Source organism: Aegilops tauschii, chromosome 6 (assembly GCF_002575655.3).
Source record: "Aegilops tauschii subsp. strangulata cultivar AL8/78 chromosome 6, Aet v6.0, whole genome shotgun sequence".
Classification (NCBI taxonomy): domain Eukaryota; kingdom Viridiplantae; phylum Streptophyta; class Magnoliopsida; order Poales; family Poaceae; genus Aegilops; species Aegilops tauschii.
This window is the reverse complement of record NC_053040.3, coordinates 469917548-469936475: the sequence shown is the minus strand read 5'-3', so window position 1 is coordinate 469936475 and position 18928 is coordinate 469917548. Positions and strand designations below refer to the sequence as shown.

The window sequence follows — 18928 nt, the reverse complement described above, 5'->3', positions numbered from 1 at the left end:
GAGATCGAGCACTTGTCCGCTTTGGGGATTTAGGTATGTTATAGCATACAGTTCTATTGTGCATCAAATCAACTATAAGTTGATATTCCGCAACAGTGTAGTTTCGGATGCAGATCTCATGAAAAGACGATCTCCGCTTTTCATCCTGATATGAGGATACTTGTTGAACAACATCATCATCGGAAATACAAGCATTTTGAGTTGGTATATGCACTTCTTCACGCGGAAAAGCACAGTCAAATTCTTGACAGGAATAATCTATCTTGTCCAATGGGAACGTTGCCATTGACTGAAGCGCATTTCAATTCTCAGAATACTCAAAAGTTTCATGGTTCTAAAAAGAACCATAGGAAGCCTAAAGAAAAGTGGATACATAATGAGAACCGGAATAACAATGGAGTTCAAAAGGGCAAGGATCATTTTAAGGAAAATGATCAGGGTAGCACCTCTCAAATTTGCTACAAGTGCGGTTGTACTACTCATCATGCAAGGAAGTGTACAACTCCTAAGCATTTGGTGACAAATATTTCCCATGTGAAGAATATTTCTCATATATGTTCCGAGCACCAATGATATTGGTTTCTTCTATTGAAAAAAACAAGAGAGAGCCATGGTATGTTAATACGATGTTGGATACTTATCAGATCCCCATAATGCTAGATCGCAAACTGGTTGTGTCTTCTTACATGGAGGTACAACCTTCTCTTGAAAGTCAACAAAGCAAACCTTAGTGGCTACCTCCACCAATCACTCTGAGATAATTGCTTTATACAAACCAACTCGGGAATGTGTACAGCTTCGCACAATGATGAACTGTGTCCAAGGTTCAAATGGGATTGGTTCACGCTGCAATCGCCAGCTATTATCTATGAAGATAATCCTACTTATATTTTACAAATGCACACACTTTATATTAAAAGCTATATCACAAAGCATATTGCTCCTAAGCTGTTTTCTCCCCATGAATTGCAAAAGAATGGGGAAATAAATAGTTTGCTAACGAAGACACTGATTTATTTACCCAAGTCTTTACCAAGTTCTTTGTTTCATAAATATGTAAATGAAATTGGTATGATGTGACTTTGTGACTTCCAAAATTCAGGGGGGGAGGGGGGGATCCTCTAACCTGTTAAGATCATCAATATTGCACTCTTTTCTTTTGTGAGTTTTTTCTAATGATTTCTCATGTAAAGTTTTTACGAGACAATATCAGTGCAAGCATGGACGACGTATGCATTTTCTCCTTATTTTCCCACTGGATTTTTAGAAGTTTTTCATGGCAATACCGTATATTCCTCCTTAATTTCTCCCACAAGGTTTTTAAAGATGATTCAAGTATGATCGGTCGCAAGGACAGTTAATGATTAGGGGGTGTTTAGGATTTGTTTAATCTTATAATTAAAGGATAATCCTTCCTTGTAAAGCGCCACGGTCCTAACGCTTTCCACGCCCCCATGATCGGATGCATCTTTTCATCACGTCTATTCCCCTTTATGATCATTGATGGAATGCAGTTGGTTGGATTGATTCATTTAGTTTCCACAACAAGTCTTCAAAAGAACAATTCAAAGTTGTAAAACGATTTGGCACTGTTTACCAAATAAAGTGGTGAAAACGCAAGAATCAAACACTAATAATTTGTTAATTCTCTGTTTTGCTTTCCCTAACAGCTACTACTCTCCCACTACAATTCATCCATGTGTCTATTAGCAGCTACTTGTACTTTTTTTATAGTGAGGCTTGGCCCAGCTCTATAATTTGGCAGTAAAGAACAAAGAAAAACATGCCACGGCCGAAAAAACACACATATACATCCAAAAATGTGTGCCCCTCACGATGTTTCCAAATGCTTTTCTTTTTTAAACTAGAATTGCTTTCCTAGTTTATGTGACCAAACAAGAGTTGATTGCTGCTTCCATTCTCCGACGACTGACTTCCGTCTATCGAACTTTGAATATGCAGAGCACCTTCCTCCCTCCTGACAACGACGCGCCAGGCAAGTCGTTTTATAACCACGCAGCTTACCTTGCTGACTCTTCTATGGCTGCCATTCTCCATTCTACAGCATCACAATAATTTAAGAGGAAGCACACCTGCTCTGAGAGTGCAGCCGTCAATGGCTCAGCCGGAGCAGAGCAAGCAGCCATGGGAGTACACCCTGCGGAAGTACCTCCTGCTGCTGGCCACCCTGGTGGTCAACGTGACGTACGCCGCGGGCTTCAACCCGCCGGGGGGCGTCTGGCAGGAGGACCCCCACAACGACGGCCAACGACTCGCTGGCGACCCCATCATCCGCGACATCCACTACCGCCGCTACCTCGCCTTCTTCTACTGCAACGCCACCGCCTTCGCCGCCTCACTCGTGGTCATCATGCTCATCCTCATCCTCGCCGTTCGGCACGACAAGGAGAAGGAGAAGGAGAAGAAGGACGCCGTTCAGGTCATCAAGCCGCTGCGGGCCTTCATGGTGCTGGACCTGCTCAGCCTCGTGGGTGCCTACGCCGCCGGAACCTGCCGGGATAGGACTTCCATCGTCTACACCGCGGTTCTGGTGGCCGCTGTCTTCGCCTACATCGTGGTTCTCAAGTTGCTGGACCGGTGTTTTCCAGAGAAGAACTCCGGCTCTAGCTCCAGCGTCGGCATGCCCAACTCTGAAACCAACAACGGCACCGTACCCGCCGCCAGCGTAATTCCCGCCGCTGACCCTGAATCTGACCGCAAGGTCGAAGAAAAGGAGTCCCGGAAGAGGCTGAAAACCGAAGAAAGGCTCTGCAAGGTCCTGATGCTTCTCGCGACGTTCGCCGTGAGCATCACATACGTCGCCGGACTGAGCACGCCTGGTGGCTTCTGGGACAGCACCGGGGGCAGCCACCGCCCAGGCGACGTGATTCTCAGGGACCACCACAGCACGCGCCTGACGGTGTTTTTACTCTTTAACACCACGGCGTTCGTGGCGTCCCTGCTAATCGCCGTGCTGCTCATCATCGACGGCAAGAAGCTCCGCGACAAGACGGCTCGGTTTCACGTGCTCTACGTGTGCATCTTCGTAGCGCTTGTCGGCCTCATTGGCGTATACGCCGCTGGCAGCTGCAGGAAGACCGACACCACCGCCTACGTGGTCAGCCTGGTTGGTGCTGTTCTGGCATACATCCTGCTCCACGGCTTCTACACTTGGTATTACTCCAATTCAGCCCTACAAACTGATGAAAATCAGCAGACTGGTGACAGGTACTGATGAAAAACAACACATACGACTGCAGTTACACTGCTTTCTTCTTTATTTCTCTGCAACTAAACTGAACTATGTTTCTTCTTTCTCTGCAATGTATTAATGCAGTGGTAGGGAGGCTCTGGACAAGGCTCGCTCTCTTGTTCTACTGCTCGCCACTCTTGCCGCCACCATCACCTACACAGCGGGGTTGGACCCGCCGGGTGGCGTTTGGCAGGACAACGGTGACGGGCACATGGCTGGTGACCCCATCCTCCTCGCGACAAACGCTAGGAGGTACAAGGCCTTCTACTACTGCAACTCGGTTGCGTTTGTGGCCTCATTGGTGGCCATCGTCTTGGTCCAGATGGAGAAGCTAGTCAAGCACCATGTGCTGGAGGCAGCCATGATACTTGACCTGTTTGGCCTCATCGGTGCATATGCCGCTGGGAGCTGCCGAAACGTGAACACCTCCATTTACGCCATGGCTTTGGCAGGGGCTGTCTTGATCTATGTGGTGATCCATGTTGTCTTCTTCACACTGGACCAGAACAACAACGACCAAGAAGATCAGTTGCTGGAGAAGAAGCGCAAACGGTTGCTCCTCTTCGCGATCTTGACCGTGACCATCACCTACCAAGCCGGCCTTACCCCTCCTGGTGGCTTCCTGCTCCAGGACGACAAGCTCGGCCACCATGCCGGTGACCCGGTCCTCTTGTACAACTACCCACGCCGCTACCATGCCTTCTTCTATTGCAACTCGGTGAGCTTCATGTTGTCCATCGCCCTCATCATCCTCCTGGTGAACCCCAATTTGTACAGGCCAGCAATACGAAGCAATGCGCTATCTGTTTGTACGGCGGTGGGTTTGCTTTGTTTGATGGGGGCGTATGCCGCCGGAAGCACGCAACACATCAAGACATCCATCTACATTTTCGTGTTGGTGGTCGTGGTCCTCCTCGTTGCAGCCGGACTGCTGCTAGTATTTTTGTTGAGGGAACTGACTGGACAGGGGGACGACGGAGGAGAAAACAAAAATGGCATCTCGGCAGCTGCTGAGCCATCCATACCCATTGAACAGGAGAAAGAAGAAGAAAAGGCAAAGAAGGAACAAGAAGAAAAAGCAAAGAAGAAAGAAGAAGAAAAGGTAAAGAAGGAAGAAGAAGAAGAAGAAAAAGCAAAGAAGGAAAAAAAGAAGAACCACGCGAGGCGCAAATACCTGATGCTGCTAGGTATCTTGGTGGCGAGCGTAGCCTACCAGGCCGGCCTGGAACCACCCAGCGGAGCGTGGCAGAGCAGTGGGAACGGGTACGAGGCGGGTGACCCGGTGATGCACAACAACATGAGGCCCCGGTACCTTGTTTTCTTCTACAGCAACTCCATTTCCTTTGTGGCTTCCATCGTTGTCATCATCATGTTGCTGCCGCATTGGCTGCCAGACGAGAGGGAAGAAGAATGGAAGGAATGGTCGCTGAAGGTGATGAACCGGACGATCAGACTGGATCTGTTTGCTCTCCTGGTGGCCTATGCAGCCGGCTCCAACAGGGGGTGGAAGACGTCTGTGATTGTGGTCGTGCTCATCATTGCCGTGCTGAGCTACTTTGCAATCCATATGATACTATCATGTACCGTTTGTCAAGGTAAGAAGACCCGAGGCACATCTGCAAGCTTACAGCATGTTGCCATGACGCAACAGAGCGGCAACCAGAATCCTCCAGCACAGTGTGATTCATTATCAGTGTGATCAGTGGTGTAGCTCCACAAACGTGAGGGCAGTCCACAAAGTAATCCCAAATTCAGCGCGATTGGTCATCTACCTATTTCTCCCTGGCTCTAGATCTGTAATCAGCTTAGCTCTGTCCAATCTCCCTGCTCTCTCCCTGCTCTAGCTAGCTCGCCCTGTTTTTAGGTTCCTGGTCTAGTTGATGTAATCTGATGAATAAGCTGCATCCCAATTGGAGCATGCTGGCATTGTCTCTCGACTCACTGGGCGTGCGGGCGTGTGTCTTAATCCAATGAACATGCGTGGTAGGTGACGTTTTCCAGATCCTATATGCACTCTGACTCATAAGAACTTGAATGGGAAGTGCATGAATTGCAACTAACATTTGCATTCCGGATACTGAGCATTTTGTTACTACTGAAACATACTGTGTCACTAGGTACAATCTCAAGTATTGTGCAATCCTGACAATTAGTAATCACTGATCGAGAGGAAGCATACCTTGAACGCGGGGCCCGACCATCGGACGCCAGCAACTCGATCTCCCCAGCGGGGCAATTCACCGAACACCTGCAGGGCGCCCGATCCCCGCGTGCAGATGGAGGCAACCGAGCCGAGCAGGCCGCCGTCGTGAGTGCCCTCGTTGCCGTGGATCCATAGAGACGTGCGCTGGCGTCAGAGGTTGGCACGATTTTTGGTCGGAGAGGATTCCACGAGCGTCAGCCGCGTCCATCGGAAGCAGTTGCTCGAGGCGTGAATGCAGGTGCTGCGCGTATCCAGGTGGTTTAAGAGGTCGCTCCGCGCGATCTTCCGCAGGAGGGAGAATGGCCACGCGCAGCGCCGCGCTTCCCAGGTACAGGTCGGGGCGGGGCGAGGCGTCGCCGACGATCGCCGGAGAGAAGGAGCGGCGCCTTGGCTCCTGGCTCCCGCGCGGCTCTGTATCGTGAGGGGTGGACGGGCGGTAGTTGGGGTTTTCAAAAAACAAACCGTGCAAACCGGCTAGAGCAACAAACTTCCTGATTCCTAAGTTCAAAAAAGAAAAAATCTGACTTCATAGTTTTTCTTTCTTTTTTGAGGGGTCTGATTTCCTAGTTCAGAAAAGTGAGCTACAGGCGCGTTGGCAAACTTCAGAGAATTGTGAAAGGAGGAGGAGGAGCAGTGCTTAGAGACCACAATGGTGCTTTTCTGGCAGCAACCTGTCATTACTTCCTAAACATGTGAATCCGGAAGCTACAGAGGTCTTGGCTTGCAGACGTGCTTTGCATCTGGCTGCAGATATTAACGCAACAAGGGTTTCAGTGGCGTAGCTAGGGGGTGGCCAGGGTGGTCCATGGACCACCCTGGAATTTCCTATAGCTTGTATATAATGTAGTAAAAAAATATTTCTTTGAAAATAAATAAACTTATGTAAATATTTCTTTTTGATGGACCACCCTGGCTTATTGGGCTGGCTACGTCACTGCAAGGGTTCACTTGAAACTGGATGCTCAAGCAGTGGTGAATATGTTGCAACAATCAGCGAGGAATCTATCTGCTAATGGTCCTTGGATTGAGGAGGTTAAAGTTCTTCTTGGGTCCTTCATCGAGTACAAAATCTCTTGGGTTCGTCGTTCTGCTAATATTGCCGCGCATAAATTAGCTAGAGTTGGTGTTGGTGATGAACTGTGTAAGGTGTGGTTGGGGGCCCTCCAGACTTCGTTCTTTCTGTAATCGCGGATGACATTCCGGTGTTTGAATTTTAAATAAATGCGGCAATATTTACCCTCAAAAAAAACTTCAGAGAATTGTTTTTTTTAAGGAAGGGAATTGTGGAAGATTAGATGTACCATACACTCCCTTCGTTTCAAATTTTTTGAACTTCTAGATTTGTTGTAAGTCAAACTTCCGCACATTTGACCAAGTCTATGTAAAAATATACCAACATCTATAACACCAAACGGGTTTCACTAGATTCATCGTAACATCAAAATTTAAAGTTTCAAAATATTCTTTAAAAAACACATGTACTACATTGGGATGTACAATACAAGTGTGAAAAAACTATTTCTATTTGCGTAGCTCACATCATAACGCATTTCATCATGAAAACTACACACTTGTAGCCAACATCCCTATGTACATGTGTATTTTTTTCAAAAAAAATGACACTCATGAGAAGAAGCCACCAAAATTCATGAAAAACTACACACTTGTAGCCAACATACCTGTTATGCCAAATCCTCCAAAGAGTCATCAAAATCATACACCGCTCAATTTCTTTCAAGGGATCTAATGGGTGAAGCAGTCAAATCTTTCAACAATGTGCGGCTAATCTGCTACCTAGGAGACACATCTAATGTATAAACTCAACATGTGGTGCTCCTATCAGATTTCCTATTATTCGCAAAAAAAAAAGAATCTTGATATCATTATTTTTTATCATGAGTGTTGAGATCTTAAAAGTGATCATGCTCGACACAAAAAATATATTTATTTCCGGCAAATAATAATAATAATTATACTGTGTTCTTTAAGTCAATAAATTCATAACATTTATCATGAACTTTTTATAAGGTCATTTATTCATATATTTTTCTCGAGAAGAGGCAATTTGTGCATAAACGAGGTTAATTATTAACATTAGGCCTGGTCGGTAGTGGGCCCCGGCCCTTCGGTCAAATATGGGCCGCATCATCGAGTCAGGCCCAAAGCCCAAACCAGCTTTGCTGCTGCTGCGCATTACTGCGAAGCCACGAAGGAGGCGAGGGTTTCGCCGTCGACCTCGCCGCGGTGGTTTCTCCGCCCAATCCACCCCCTCAATCACCGCCGTTTCCTCCCAGCTCTCCCATCCCCGGCCGCCGCCGCCCTTCCTGGGTAGTCGGATCCTCCGAGCCCGAGGTACGGATTTGGGTCCATTCCTTTCCCTTCTCGAGCGACCTTGGTCGAGCCAGCCGATGCGATGTCGATTCTTCCATCTGAACTTGGTCGATTCGGCTCTGTAATGTCCGCATGGCCTGGGTTTTGCACCTGGGTCGACTAAGGGAATTAGGCCGCTGTTGTCTATGGACCTGGAAGGCTGGAACCTCTGTGAAATGCTAGAGGAAATAGCTTGGTCTAGTCAGTAAAACCTGCTCTGGAGTGTGCAGAAATTGTTACATTCGTCTGATTTGTTGGGCTGTATTTCCATATACGAGTTCAGTTCAGAAGGGGAATGTTCAGATATCATGTGGGCTTATTGTTCAAATTGGTATATTTATAGATTATCCCCCCACCCAGCAGAAATTTATACAGTTAGGGTGTTATTTTAATTTGAAATTCTTTATATCACTTCTTTGTTCTACGGAATGGATGCAAATAGGATGCTGCTGCACTAATTTACCGTTTATTGTGAAGATAAGCACATAAAACCTTCGAAATGTATAAAAACCTTCAAAGTTTCATCACTGTTTCCTTCTATATTATTTCGTTACAGATGTTATCTGCTTATCTTGTACCCTGATCATAATTTTTTTTAGTCCAGTGCCTGCCGAGCCTTGAGGTTGCCCAAGTTGTGCAGCTGCGGTACTCGATGGAGGATCTCCCGGAGCCACTGCTTGCAGATATCATCAAGAGGATTACCGTGTCGAGTGATCTCAATTCTCTTTGCCTCGTGTCAAAGCAGTTGTGCGCTGTCGAGGCGGAGCATAGGGGTACTATCCGTGTTGGCTGTGGCGTTGACCCTACAACGGAAGCCTTGACATCACTGTTCTCCCGGTTCTCCAATTTATGGAAAGTGGAGATCAATTACTCTGGTTGGACGCCCAGTCATGGGGACCAGGTGAACAACCAAGGAATCCTTGTTCTATCGCATCATTGCCCCTTGCTGTCTGATCTCACCTTAAGCTTCTGTGCACACATTGATGATGCTGGTCTTAGTTATCTAGCTTACTGCAGAAAGTTGAGGTCCCTCGAGCTGAGCTTTGCACCAGCAATAACTTCAACTGGGATTTTCCGGGTGGCCGTTAGTTGCTGCTATCTCTCTGTTCTCCACCTTGTTGACTGTATAGCAATAGAGAGCGTGGAGTGGCTGGAGTACCTTGGGAGGTATGGATCATTAGGGGAACTTGTTCTAAAGGATTGTGATGGAATCAGTCAGTATGACCTCCTAAAGTTTGGTCCAGGATGGAGGAAGCTCCAAAGGTTTGAGTTTGAGATTAATGGAACTTACTGGCTGAGTGAGCGCCCTGATCCCTCATACGTGGTTGGCTACCCATCTAGCTATGACATTTGTTGTGATAATTTGAAGGATCTTAGGTTGGCTCATATTGTAACTAAGCCGGAAATTGGACTCCGTTTTCTCCTGGGGAAGTGCAAAGCATTGGAGACACTTTACCTGGAGTATGTTATTGGTCTAAATGAGGATGAAGTGATTTCACTATTCCAGAGGTGCTGCAACCTTAAAACCATCTCACTTCGGCTCATGCCTCTGCGCTGTGAAGATCATTGGTTTAGGACGGCATTGACTGATGACAGCCTAGAGGCCCTAGCTCTAAGCTGCCCTATGCTTCAGGTTGTTGAGCTCACTTTCACATTTTGTGAACCCTCTTATCCTACTGAAATAGGCTTCACACAGAAGGGTATTCTGACGCTTATCCAATCATGTCCGATTCGTGCTCTTGTGCTAAATGGTGCCAGCATATTTGATGATGAGGGGATGAAGGGCCTGTCATCCACACAGTTCCTGGAGAAGCTCGATCTCGTGGATTGCTGCTCTGTATCTGATGCTGGGATGTACCTCATTGCTCAGGCTCCTTGTTTGAGTCACCTCACACTCCGGAAATGTAGTAGCGTGACAGATGATGGGTTGGCTGCATTGGCACGTTCACAGAAGTTGGAGTCACTGACCGTTATAGGCTGCCGCCGGATCTCTCAGGAGGGTGTGCAGGGTGCTGCCAAATCAGTTTGCTACTCATCGGAGACTGAAAGCCACAACAGCCTAAAAGGAATGAACGTGTACAGGAAAATACGCCAGTCACCCTGAATTCAGTCTTTGGCTGTTAATTTGTGTTGCTATATGTGGGCAGAACTTCGAAACCACAACAGTATGAAAGTAACTCGGAGGACAGTTGCACCTGCCATTTCCTTCTGGCAAGTTCCAATTGGCTTCAGATGTTCTAGACTTGTTTTGGCAGTGTGAGATTCGTTTTAGAAATTTGCCAGAATTCGCGTGTATTATGGCTTGACAGTCATTTGTGCTGGTTCTGGTCTTTCGTGTGTTCGTTGTGCGGCATCTTCTCCATTGATTCTCCATGTGCAGCGCCTGAGCATATCATGTTGTTTTTCTAAGTACACCTCAGCTCAATCCTGGTATGATGCATTGTTCATCACATCCACCAAGGAAGAGTTTTTTAATCCTTTTATTGTAGCTATCTGAAAGGTGTCCTTCATCTGTTTGAGATCTCCAAACATGGTACCCTTTTATTTTTATATTCTCGGTGTTCTAAATTCCAAAATAATTATCAGCTTCTTTTGGCTGCTTGTGCAATATTTAAGGTTCAGGCGTAATTGAGCACATTAAACCTGGAGATGAGATCTACTAACCGTTGTTTTAAAGCAGTTTATGCTACAGATAGGAATTTTCTGAACTTATCAACTCAACACATGTGCACACATGAAACAAATGCCCTTTTACTACACTGAACATTCATGGTAATATTCCGTCGTTACACTAAAGAAGGCAAGATCTATGTAAAATGGCAGAGAAAACATATACAGTACATTGTTGCATCTCAGCCAAGACGATGCTGCTGTCGACATCGATCTGTCATCGGATGGCTGAAACTGCTCAACGGGTCGCTATTTGAATTTCCTTTACAGCTAGCTTTCTGCTTTATTAGTGATGTAGTGGCTACAAGAGCCAAGACTTCAGGTTGCTAGATGCATCCGGTCTTGTACTGGGTTAAAACCCTAGAGGCCATGTTCCGGCTGGCCCTCTTATGCGTGTCTGAAAGCCGAAAAACCCCTAGCTAGAGTCACAATTTTCCTGTCCAAAAATCACTAGCGAACAGGTGTGAGATGGTCAGTTAACTCCGAACCTGACACATCAGGCGTTAAACAGAACCAGTGAGCTGCCGGCTAGGTGTGAATGGCCGTGCAGGGAAAGGTATACTGAAATGTATGAATATTTTTTTCTTAAATACATGCCGACTTTTTATATTGAATACATGTTGAACATTTTTGTATATAGGTTGAACATTTTTTGATACACATTGAACATTTTTTAAATACATGTTGAATATTTATCTGAATACGTGTTAAACATTTGTAAAATGCACATTGACCAGTTTTTTAAATAAATGTACAAAGTGATCATTTTGAAACCCGTTGAAACTTTTTCAACAATTTCATGAACAATTTTGGAAACGTGCAAACATTTGTTAAGTGTTAGAACATTTCTTTCCTAAATGGAAGGACCATTTTTATATGTTATGGACATTTTTCTAAAATTGTGAGCATATTTTTTTCATTTCATGTTTTTTTAAATTTTGTGAAACACATTTCTACATGTGCCAACATTTTTTGAATGTCATGAACACTACAAAGTGATCATTTTGGAACACCTGTTGAACATTTTTCAATTCAAAAATCTGTGACGTGTTAGAACATTTCTTTCTTAAATGGAAGGAACATTTTTATATGTTATGAATATTTTCTAAAATTGCGAGATTTTTTTTTCATTTCATGTTTTTTTATTTCATGAAACATATTTTTTAACGTGACAACATTTTTTGAATGTCATGAACACATTTTGAATGGTATGTATTTTAAAAAATTATTCCATTTTAAAACATTTTCATTACAAATTTTTAAACAAGTGAAAAATTTTAAACGACAAAACATTTTTTCTATGGTATGAAGAGTTTTTAAAATCACACAAAATTCTTTTAATGTGCGGTGATTTTATAAAAATCTAAGTAATTCATTTTTATAATATATATATATATATATATATATATATATATATATATAATATTTCAAAACATAAAAAGGTGAAATTAAATGGAAAAACCAAAATGGTCTGACCTGCAATAGTGTCATCTGAGGCTAGTCGTCCATCTATTTTGTTAGATGCGGGACATACAGGCTCCCAACAAATTGACTTACCGGCACACATTCCGATTACTAACTCCCCAATTGAATATGGGCCTCATCATCAAGTCAGGTCAAGCTCAAGCTAGCGTTGTTGCTGCTACGAATTACTCACGCCGCAAGGAAGGCGAGGGTTTTGTTGTCGACCACTTGACCTCGACGCGGAGGTTTCCCCAACCATTCCTTCCAACCCTTGGTCATCGTCGTTGACGCCCAACCTTCGGGGCGGCGCCTCCTCTCCTGGTTCGTTAGCTCCTCCGAGGTACGGGTTTGGGTCTATTACCTTTCCTTCTCGAGCAACATTGGTTGAGCCAGCCGTCGCGATGTCGATTCTTCCACTTGAGCTTTGTCGATTCTTAAAAGTTAAAATAAGGCAACAACAAATTCACTTAGGCACACATTCCGATCACACGTACTACATGTGATGCTTCTCTTTCCTTGTTCATTAGAGTAGGTTAGTTTTTTTAGTCCAAAAATAAAAAAAATTGGGGGAAAACAGTTTGTCTTTTTTTTAGGGGGAGGGGAAAAATAGTTTGTCTTTTAAGAACACGAGATTCAGTTAGTTTGGGTCGAATATGGGCCGCATCATCAAGTCGGGCCGAAGCCCAAGCCACCTTCGTTGCTGCTGCGTACGAGTACTACTAATCCATTCGAGCTCCTACTGCTGAAAAAAACAAATCCATCCGAGCTCCCGAAGCCAGCCGACGCTCTCGCCGCGAGGGTTTTGCCGTCGACCTCGCCGCCCAATCCTCCCCCCTTGGTCACCGTCGTTCCCGCCCAGCTTCCCCCCTTCCGGCTGGCGCCGCCCTTCCTGGTTCGTCGGCTCCTCCGAGGTACGGATTTGGGTCCGTTCCCTTCCCTTCTCAAGCAACATTGGTTGAGCCAGCCGCGGCGATGTCGATTCTTGCACCATGTACCTAGATCTGTTGATGCACTTGGCCCACTATGTAATAACTGAAATTCCAGAGGAAATGTCCTGGTTTAATTCTAGTAAAACATGTTCTTTAGTGCCTAGAATTTGTCCTTCCAGATCCGAGTTCAGTTCAGCAGGTGGATGTTTAATTGGTATATTTGTACACTGTGATTAGGGCTTTTACATTAGGTGATTGCTCCAAGATAAGCATGTAATTAAGTGACTGTTCCCCTAAAAAATGTAATTAAGTGACTGTTCCAAGATTAGCACATAAATCTTTCAACAGATATAAAAATGTTCAATGTTTCACTGATGTTTCCTTTTACATTAGTTCTTGAGGACAGCTATTATTTGGTTATCTTGTTATGTTCCATTCTGATAATAGAATCTTTACTGCAGCGCCTGCCGGGTCTTGAGACTGCCCAAGTTGTGCAGCTGAGATAGTGAATGGAGGATCTCCCAGAGCCACTGCTTGCAGAGATCGTCAAGAGGATTACCAAGACAAGTGATCTTAATTCTCTTTCCCTCGTGTCGAAGCAGCTCTGCACCGTTGAGGCGGAGCACAGGGATGCTATCCGTGTTGGCTGTGGACTCAACCCTTCTACAGAAGCCTTGGTATCGTTGTTCTCCCGGTTCCCCAATTTGGCGAAAGTAGAGATAAACTATTCCGGATGGTGGCCCAGTAACGGGAACCAGTTGAACAACCAAGGCCTCTGTGTTCTATCATCTCACTGCCCCTCACTGTCCGATCTTTCTTTAAGCTTCTGCTCTTACATTGGTGACTCTGGTCTTGGTTATCTAGCTGATTGCAAAAAATTGAGGTCGCTCAGGCTGAACTGTGCACCAGCAGTAACTTCTACTGGGATTTTTCGTGTGGCGGTTGGTTGCAGGCATCTTTCGGTTCTTCACCTTGTTGACTGTATGGCAGTAGACAGCAGGGAGTGGCTGGAGTACCTTGGGAGATATGGATCATTGGTAGAACTTGTTGTAAAGGATTGCGATGGAATCAGCCAGTATGACCTCTTAAAGTTTGGCCCAGGCTGGGAGAATCTCCAAAAATTTGTGTTTGAGATTAATGGAAACTACTGGATGTCAGGGGCGTCTGACCCCTCCTACGTGTCTGGCTACCCATATAGGTATGACATCTGCTGTGATAGCTTGAAGGATCTTAGGTTAGCTCATATTATAACCGAGCCAGAAACTGGACTTCGTTTTCTCCTGGGGAAGTGCAAAGCATTGGAGACGCTTTACCTAGAGTATGTGATTGGTCTAAAAGAGAATGAGACGATTGCGCTATTCCAGAGGTGCAGCAACCTTAAAACCATCTCACTTCGGTTCATGCCTCTGCGGTGTGAAGATTATGAGTTTAGGACGCCATTGACTGATGTTAGCCTTAAGGCTCTAGCTCTCAGCTGCCCTATGCTTCAGGTTGTAGAGCTCACATTCACATTTTGCGAACCCATGTATCCAACAGAAATAGGTTTCACACAAGAGGGTATTGTGTCGCTCGTCCAATCTTGTCCAGTCCGCACTCTTTTGCTAAATGGTGCCAGCATTTTGTATGACGAGGGGTTGAAGTGCCTCTCATCCTCACAGTTCCTGGAGAAGCTTGAGCTCGTGGATTGCAGGTCTATAACCGATGCTGGTATGAGTTTCATTATACTGGCTCCTTGCTTCAGCAATCTCACCCTCCGCAAATGCAAGAAAGTGACAGACAATGGGATGGCTGAGCTGGCACGTTCACAGAAGTTGGAGTCACTGACCGTTATAGGCTGCTGCCAGATCTCTCAGGAGGGTGTGCAAGGGGCTGCCAAATCAGTTCACTACTCTGCAGAGACTGAAAGCCACGGCAGTCTAAAAGGAATGAACACGGACAGGGACATGAACAGGAAAAGACGCCGGTCGCCCTGAATCCAATCTTTGGCTATTAATTTGTGTTTGCTATATATCAGCAGAAGCTTGAAACCGCAAAACTATGAAAGTAAATTCGGAGGACAGGTCCACCTGCCATTTCCATGCAATAAGTTTTAGTTGGCTTTGGATGTTCTAGACTTGTTTTGGTAATGCGAGCTCTGTTTTAGGAATTTGCCATAATTCTTGCGTATGTTATGACAGTAGCTTCGATTTGTAATCTCTTTGCAGTCCTCATATCTGTAAAGTCTACTTCCTTTCACTGACTGCTCCAAACATCAACCTATTATTCTTATACCTTTTGCCTGCTTGTGCAACATTTAAGTTTCAGGCGTCATTGAGTGCATTAAACCTGAAGATTGCATCTGCTAACCATTTCTTTACAGTGGTTTCTGCATTAGACAGGAAATTTCATTACTTATCGACACAACACATGTGCACATATGAAACAAAGCAAAGAGATTACGAACAAGGAACACATGCTTTTTTTCTTAGACTGAACATACATGGTAATAGTTCTGCGCAAAATGGCAGAGAAAACAGATATGGTATTGCATCTCAGCCTATCACTTGATGTAATCTAGTTCTCTCGTTTAAGGTTGTAAGGGCATCATGTGAGCTGCTGGCTACAATGGCGGCAGCGCCCCGCATGAGATTAAACTTGGTGCGTGGGGATAATTGCCCTTTGGGTTCTCATCTGCAGGATTTCATTCACAGCAGAGAACCCTTTGGTAGAGAAGATCTGCGAGACATCAGACAGATACATGCTGATGCATGACATTTGTAACACTGGAATCGGAAAGATGCTGATGCTTATAGCCTGCAATCCGTACAAAAGGAAAGTTAGATGATGATGTTTCAGATCACGCACACCAAATCGGTGTCGTGTTTTCTTCTTCTTCATTTGTATAAGATCAACAGGTTACTGTGTTTACCTGATGCAATGATATCTTCACAGATAGCCACCATCAAGCAAACACATTGGGAATTACTCAATAACAAGAGAAGCAAATTCAAGCAGCTACATCTCTACTCCTATAAAAAGCTGAGTTGGTGATGATGGTGTGTCTGCCGTCTATCAATCTCGACCGTTCGATCCGCATCTAACGCATCTGATACGAGCTCTGGCACTTTTGCACAAAGACCCCCGCCACTCTCTTCATATTCTTTCCAGAAAACCCCTTCATCTCTCTATTCCAGACCAATCCAGATCCATCCCGTGCGACTTTCCTCCAACCAGCAATGGAGTTCCGATCTCATGCGCTGGCCGCTGCCGGCGCCGTCCGCCCCCAATGCTTCGGGTGCCTTCTGCCGCCGCAGCCACCACCACCACGACCTCGTCTCCTCTGCCCCCTTTCCCGTCTCTCCCCGCCGTCTTCTCCGGCCACCTCCCGCATCTCCTTGGATGCCGTCCGCTGCAAGTACGCCGCAGGGTACGCGCTGCACATCCTCGCCGGCGGCGGCGCCACATGCTACTCACTCTTCTCCATCGACACGCTCCACGACCACCCCCTTCAGGTACGCGCTGCTCCCTGAGGACATCCACACCGTCTGCACGAAGCTGGGGTTCAGATCGCCGTCATCGTCGCCGCCGGCCATTAATCAGTTCGCTAGGATGTATTTCACGCCCGTCGTTCCTCGCACTTACTTAGCCTGATCTATCAAATCGCAGTATTAGCGCTTTCTGTGGTCTCACATCGCAGTTTTCTCTGCCCAAACTGCAGGAGGCATGAAGAGATTGGCTATAGACCAGGCAGGAGAATAGGGGATAGGAAAATGCAGAAAATTGCCAGGCAATATATGTTCTCTTGCACGTTTGAATCCTGATTTGGATTATCCTACAGATTTGAATATTTTTATCATACCAATTAGCTTTTTATTTTTCGTGAGTATAATGATATGCCTGATGCCCAAGGCTGTGCTTTTCCTCCTCATAGTCCAAGTTACTCGAAAATAGATATCATAGCCCTGGATTTAATTGCACTAGAAGTATCATAGATTCATCTCCACATATACCCCATCTGTGGGTGTCAAGCCAATCACCCTCATTCCTATATGCTAGCCTGAGTTGTGAATCGTTGTCTCCTTAGGACTGTTAACCTAGAAATTCTCAAAATAAAGCAAAACATCAAGCCCTTGATCATGTGGACCCTTACTTCAAAAAGCATGGATGTGATCTAATATAAGCTTATTCTTTGATTTTCCACCGAGATTCCTCACGCTGTGCACAGATGAAGGATGTTGGGCCATTTAGATGCCTTCTTCAGCGCGCCGTCATCCTCTCCTCCTCTAGCCAACATCGATGGCATTTCGGTGTTGAGGAGAAAGTATCGTGTCACATATATGCTGCTTGATTCCCTGGATTCTGGATCTCCTTGGGAAAAAGTAGGTGAATGATTTTCAAAGGTGCAGATTAATAGGGCATGATAACCCTGTTCTTATTCTTTGGTTTATTTTGATCCCAGGCATTAGAAGGATTTTCTTTTTGACTGTTACGCTGCTCTGCTAGGCATTAGAAGGATTTCATTTTTTACTGGTACGCCTGCTCTGCACCATTATCTAAATAAAATCCTAAGAAGAGTATGTCTGTAGCTAGCTTTCACTTGCTTCTGTTTTGGGAAATGTAGCAACAATACAGCATGTACTCCTATGTCCTGCATATGAACGTGTGAAGAAACTGAGGCACGCCCTACTGTATTAATACCGGTGACCCATGTTCAGCTAATTGTTTTACACACTTTTGTATGGGCACTGTTTAATATCGTACTAGATTTATCATTCCCCGCAAAAATAATAATATAGGGTATATGATTGTCCAGTAAAATAGAGTAGGCCAATCTATAGGCTGAAGTAAGTTAGTTTTGTTTTATTCACAGGAGTGCATGTGTTTTATCACTCACTAATTATATGGGGTTTTCACACATACAAGTGATGCATTTAACAGATTTTGAGAGGAAATAGGTTGTTTTTTTATTGTGTTTCTTTTCATAGAAATAAAAGTCGGTTTTCAGAGGGACGTTGGTTTCAGCCTTGGCCTTCTAAAGTTGAAAGATCACGCTGTTTTAATTACTTCTGGAGGATTCCTTCATTTTGAGAAAGTCAATATCTCAGCAGCAAGCTGGCAACTTGGCCAATGATGTTGGACGAACCAATTCTTTTAGACTCAAATTCTTGGATTGGTGCTGTATATTCTGAATTTCTTTTGTGAACAAAAGTGAGGAGTGGGAGAGGATCTGCAATTGTGAAATTTACTTGTTTTCATTGGAATTGTCTACTAATTATGAAATGATTTTTATTTCTTCTGGATTCGGTATACTATTCTTGGACTCATGAGATTGTTGTTTTATTTCAATGTTGGACGTGGTTCTGACAAAAAATGCAGGCTGTAGCTAATGGAGACTGTAGCACGCTGGTATAGTGTCAGGTCCTGACGATCATGAGTGTGTTGCATGCCTGGGGCCTGGCTCGTTGCGTGCAGTGACCCAGTGGCCGACGTGGGTGAGGACCTGTAGACCGGGCACAACGGTGGGGATGAACAAGAACGTGCTGACGCCTGTGCGCGCCACCACGCCCACCGCCAGCTCCAGCTGCGGGCTTCAGCAGAACATCATCCCGCTGCTTGAGGTCAGAATTCTCGTCTGCGGTGGCGAGGCAGAGACGACGCTCGAGGGTAGGGGCTTGGACGCCGAGGCCGAGCGAGGGGATGGTGAGGAGCTTGGAGACGAGTTGGTTGACGTGCTGGCCTGGGAGCTCTGGTCGGCGGCGTCAAAGGCGCTGATGTCGCCGATGGGGATGGACGGTGGGCCTGGTCATACGGCCGATTACATTATTACAGTTCATTAGAGTAACCAAACAAATTCTGTTTTTTCTCCATTCCCTTTACAGTAACTGTATAACTCGATTGTGTTTGCGTTTGCGTTAAGTTCCTTGCACCGAACACCTCCTAGGTGTATACGCGAGCAGCAATTACGAAAACAGTAGATGATGTGCAATTAGCAGTTTATTATGCCTTAAAAGACAACATATTTGTGTTCCATGATACAAGTATTTGTTTGTGCTTCTTCCA

General features: G+C 45.3%; 4 protein-coding genes across 8 annotated transcripts; all 4 read left to right on the top strand.

Moving 5' to 3' along the window:
• Window positions 1–1473: 1473 nt before the first annotated feature.
• Window positions 1474–5177, top strand: LOC109764788 (uncharacterized). 2 transcript variants are annotated; one of them, XM_040392993.3, is made up of 3 exons: window positions 1474–3228; window positions 3338–4561; window positions 4648–5177. In XM_040392993.3, the coding sequence occupies exons 1-3, from the start codon at window positions 2117–2119 to the stop codon at window positions 4850–4852; spliced, it is 2541 nt and encodes an 846-aa protein (XP_040248927.1). In that variant the 5' UTR covers window positions 1474–2116; the 3' UTR covers window positions 4853–5177. The 2 variants fall into 2 exon arrangements, with proteins under 2 accessions (XP_040248927.1, XP_020179158.1); XM_020323569.4 differs by having other exon boundaries at window positions 1477–3228; window positions 3338–5177.
• A 2489-nt stretch (window positions 5178–7666) lies between these two features.
• LOC109764787 (F-box/LRR-repeat protein 14) lies at window positions 7667–10416 on the top strand. 2 transcript variants are annotated; one of them, XM_020323567.4, is made up of 2 exons: window positions 7667–7808; window positions 8431–10416. In XM_020323567.4, the coding sequence occupies exon 2, from the start codon at window positions 8479–8481 to the stop codon at window positions 9928–9930; it is 1452 nt and encodes a 483-aa protein (XP_020179156.1). In that variant the 5' UTR covers window positions 7667–7808; window positions 8431–8478; the 3' UTR covers window positions 9931–10416. The 2 variants fall into 2 exon arrangements, with proteins under 2 accessions (XP_020179156.1, XP_020179157.3); XM_020323568.4 differs by having other exon boundaries at window positions 8426–10416.
• A 2288-nt stretch (window positions 10417–12704) lies between these two features.
• Window positions 12705–18928, top strand: LOC109764786 (F-box/LRR-repeat protein 14). Its single transcript, XM_020323566.4, has 2 exons — window positions 12705–12871; window positions 13351–18928. The coding sequence occupies exon 2, from the start codon at window positions 13399–13401 to the stop codon at window positions 14860–14862; it is 1464 nt and encodes a 487-aa protein (XP_020179155.1). The 5' UTR covers window positions 12705–12871; window positions 13351–13398; the 3' UTR covers window positions 14863–18928.
• LOC109764784 (uncharacterized) lies at window positions 16105–18928 on the top strand. Of its 3 annotated transcripts, XR_012188200.1 has the most exons (4): window positions 16105–16380; window positions 16587–17247; window positions 17328–17398; window positions 18245–18928. XR_012188200.1 is itself a non-coding variant. In XM_020323562.4 (2 exons), exons 1-2 carry the CDS (start codon window positions 16105–16107, stop codon window positions 18278–18280), a joined length of 312 nt encoding a protein of 103 aa, XP_020179151.1. In that variant the 3' UTR covers window positions 18281–18928. The 3 variants fall into 3 exon arrangements, 1 of the variants encoding a protein (XP_020179151.1); XR_012188199.1 differs by having other exon boundaries at window positions 17328–18928; XM_020323562.4 differs by lacking the exons at window positions 16587–17247; window positions 17328–17398.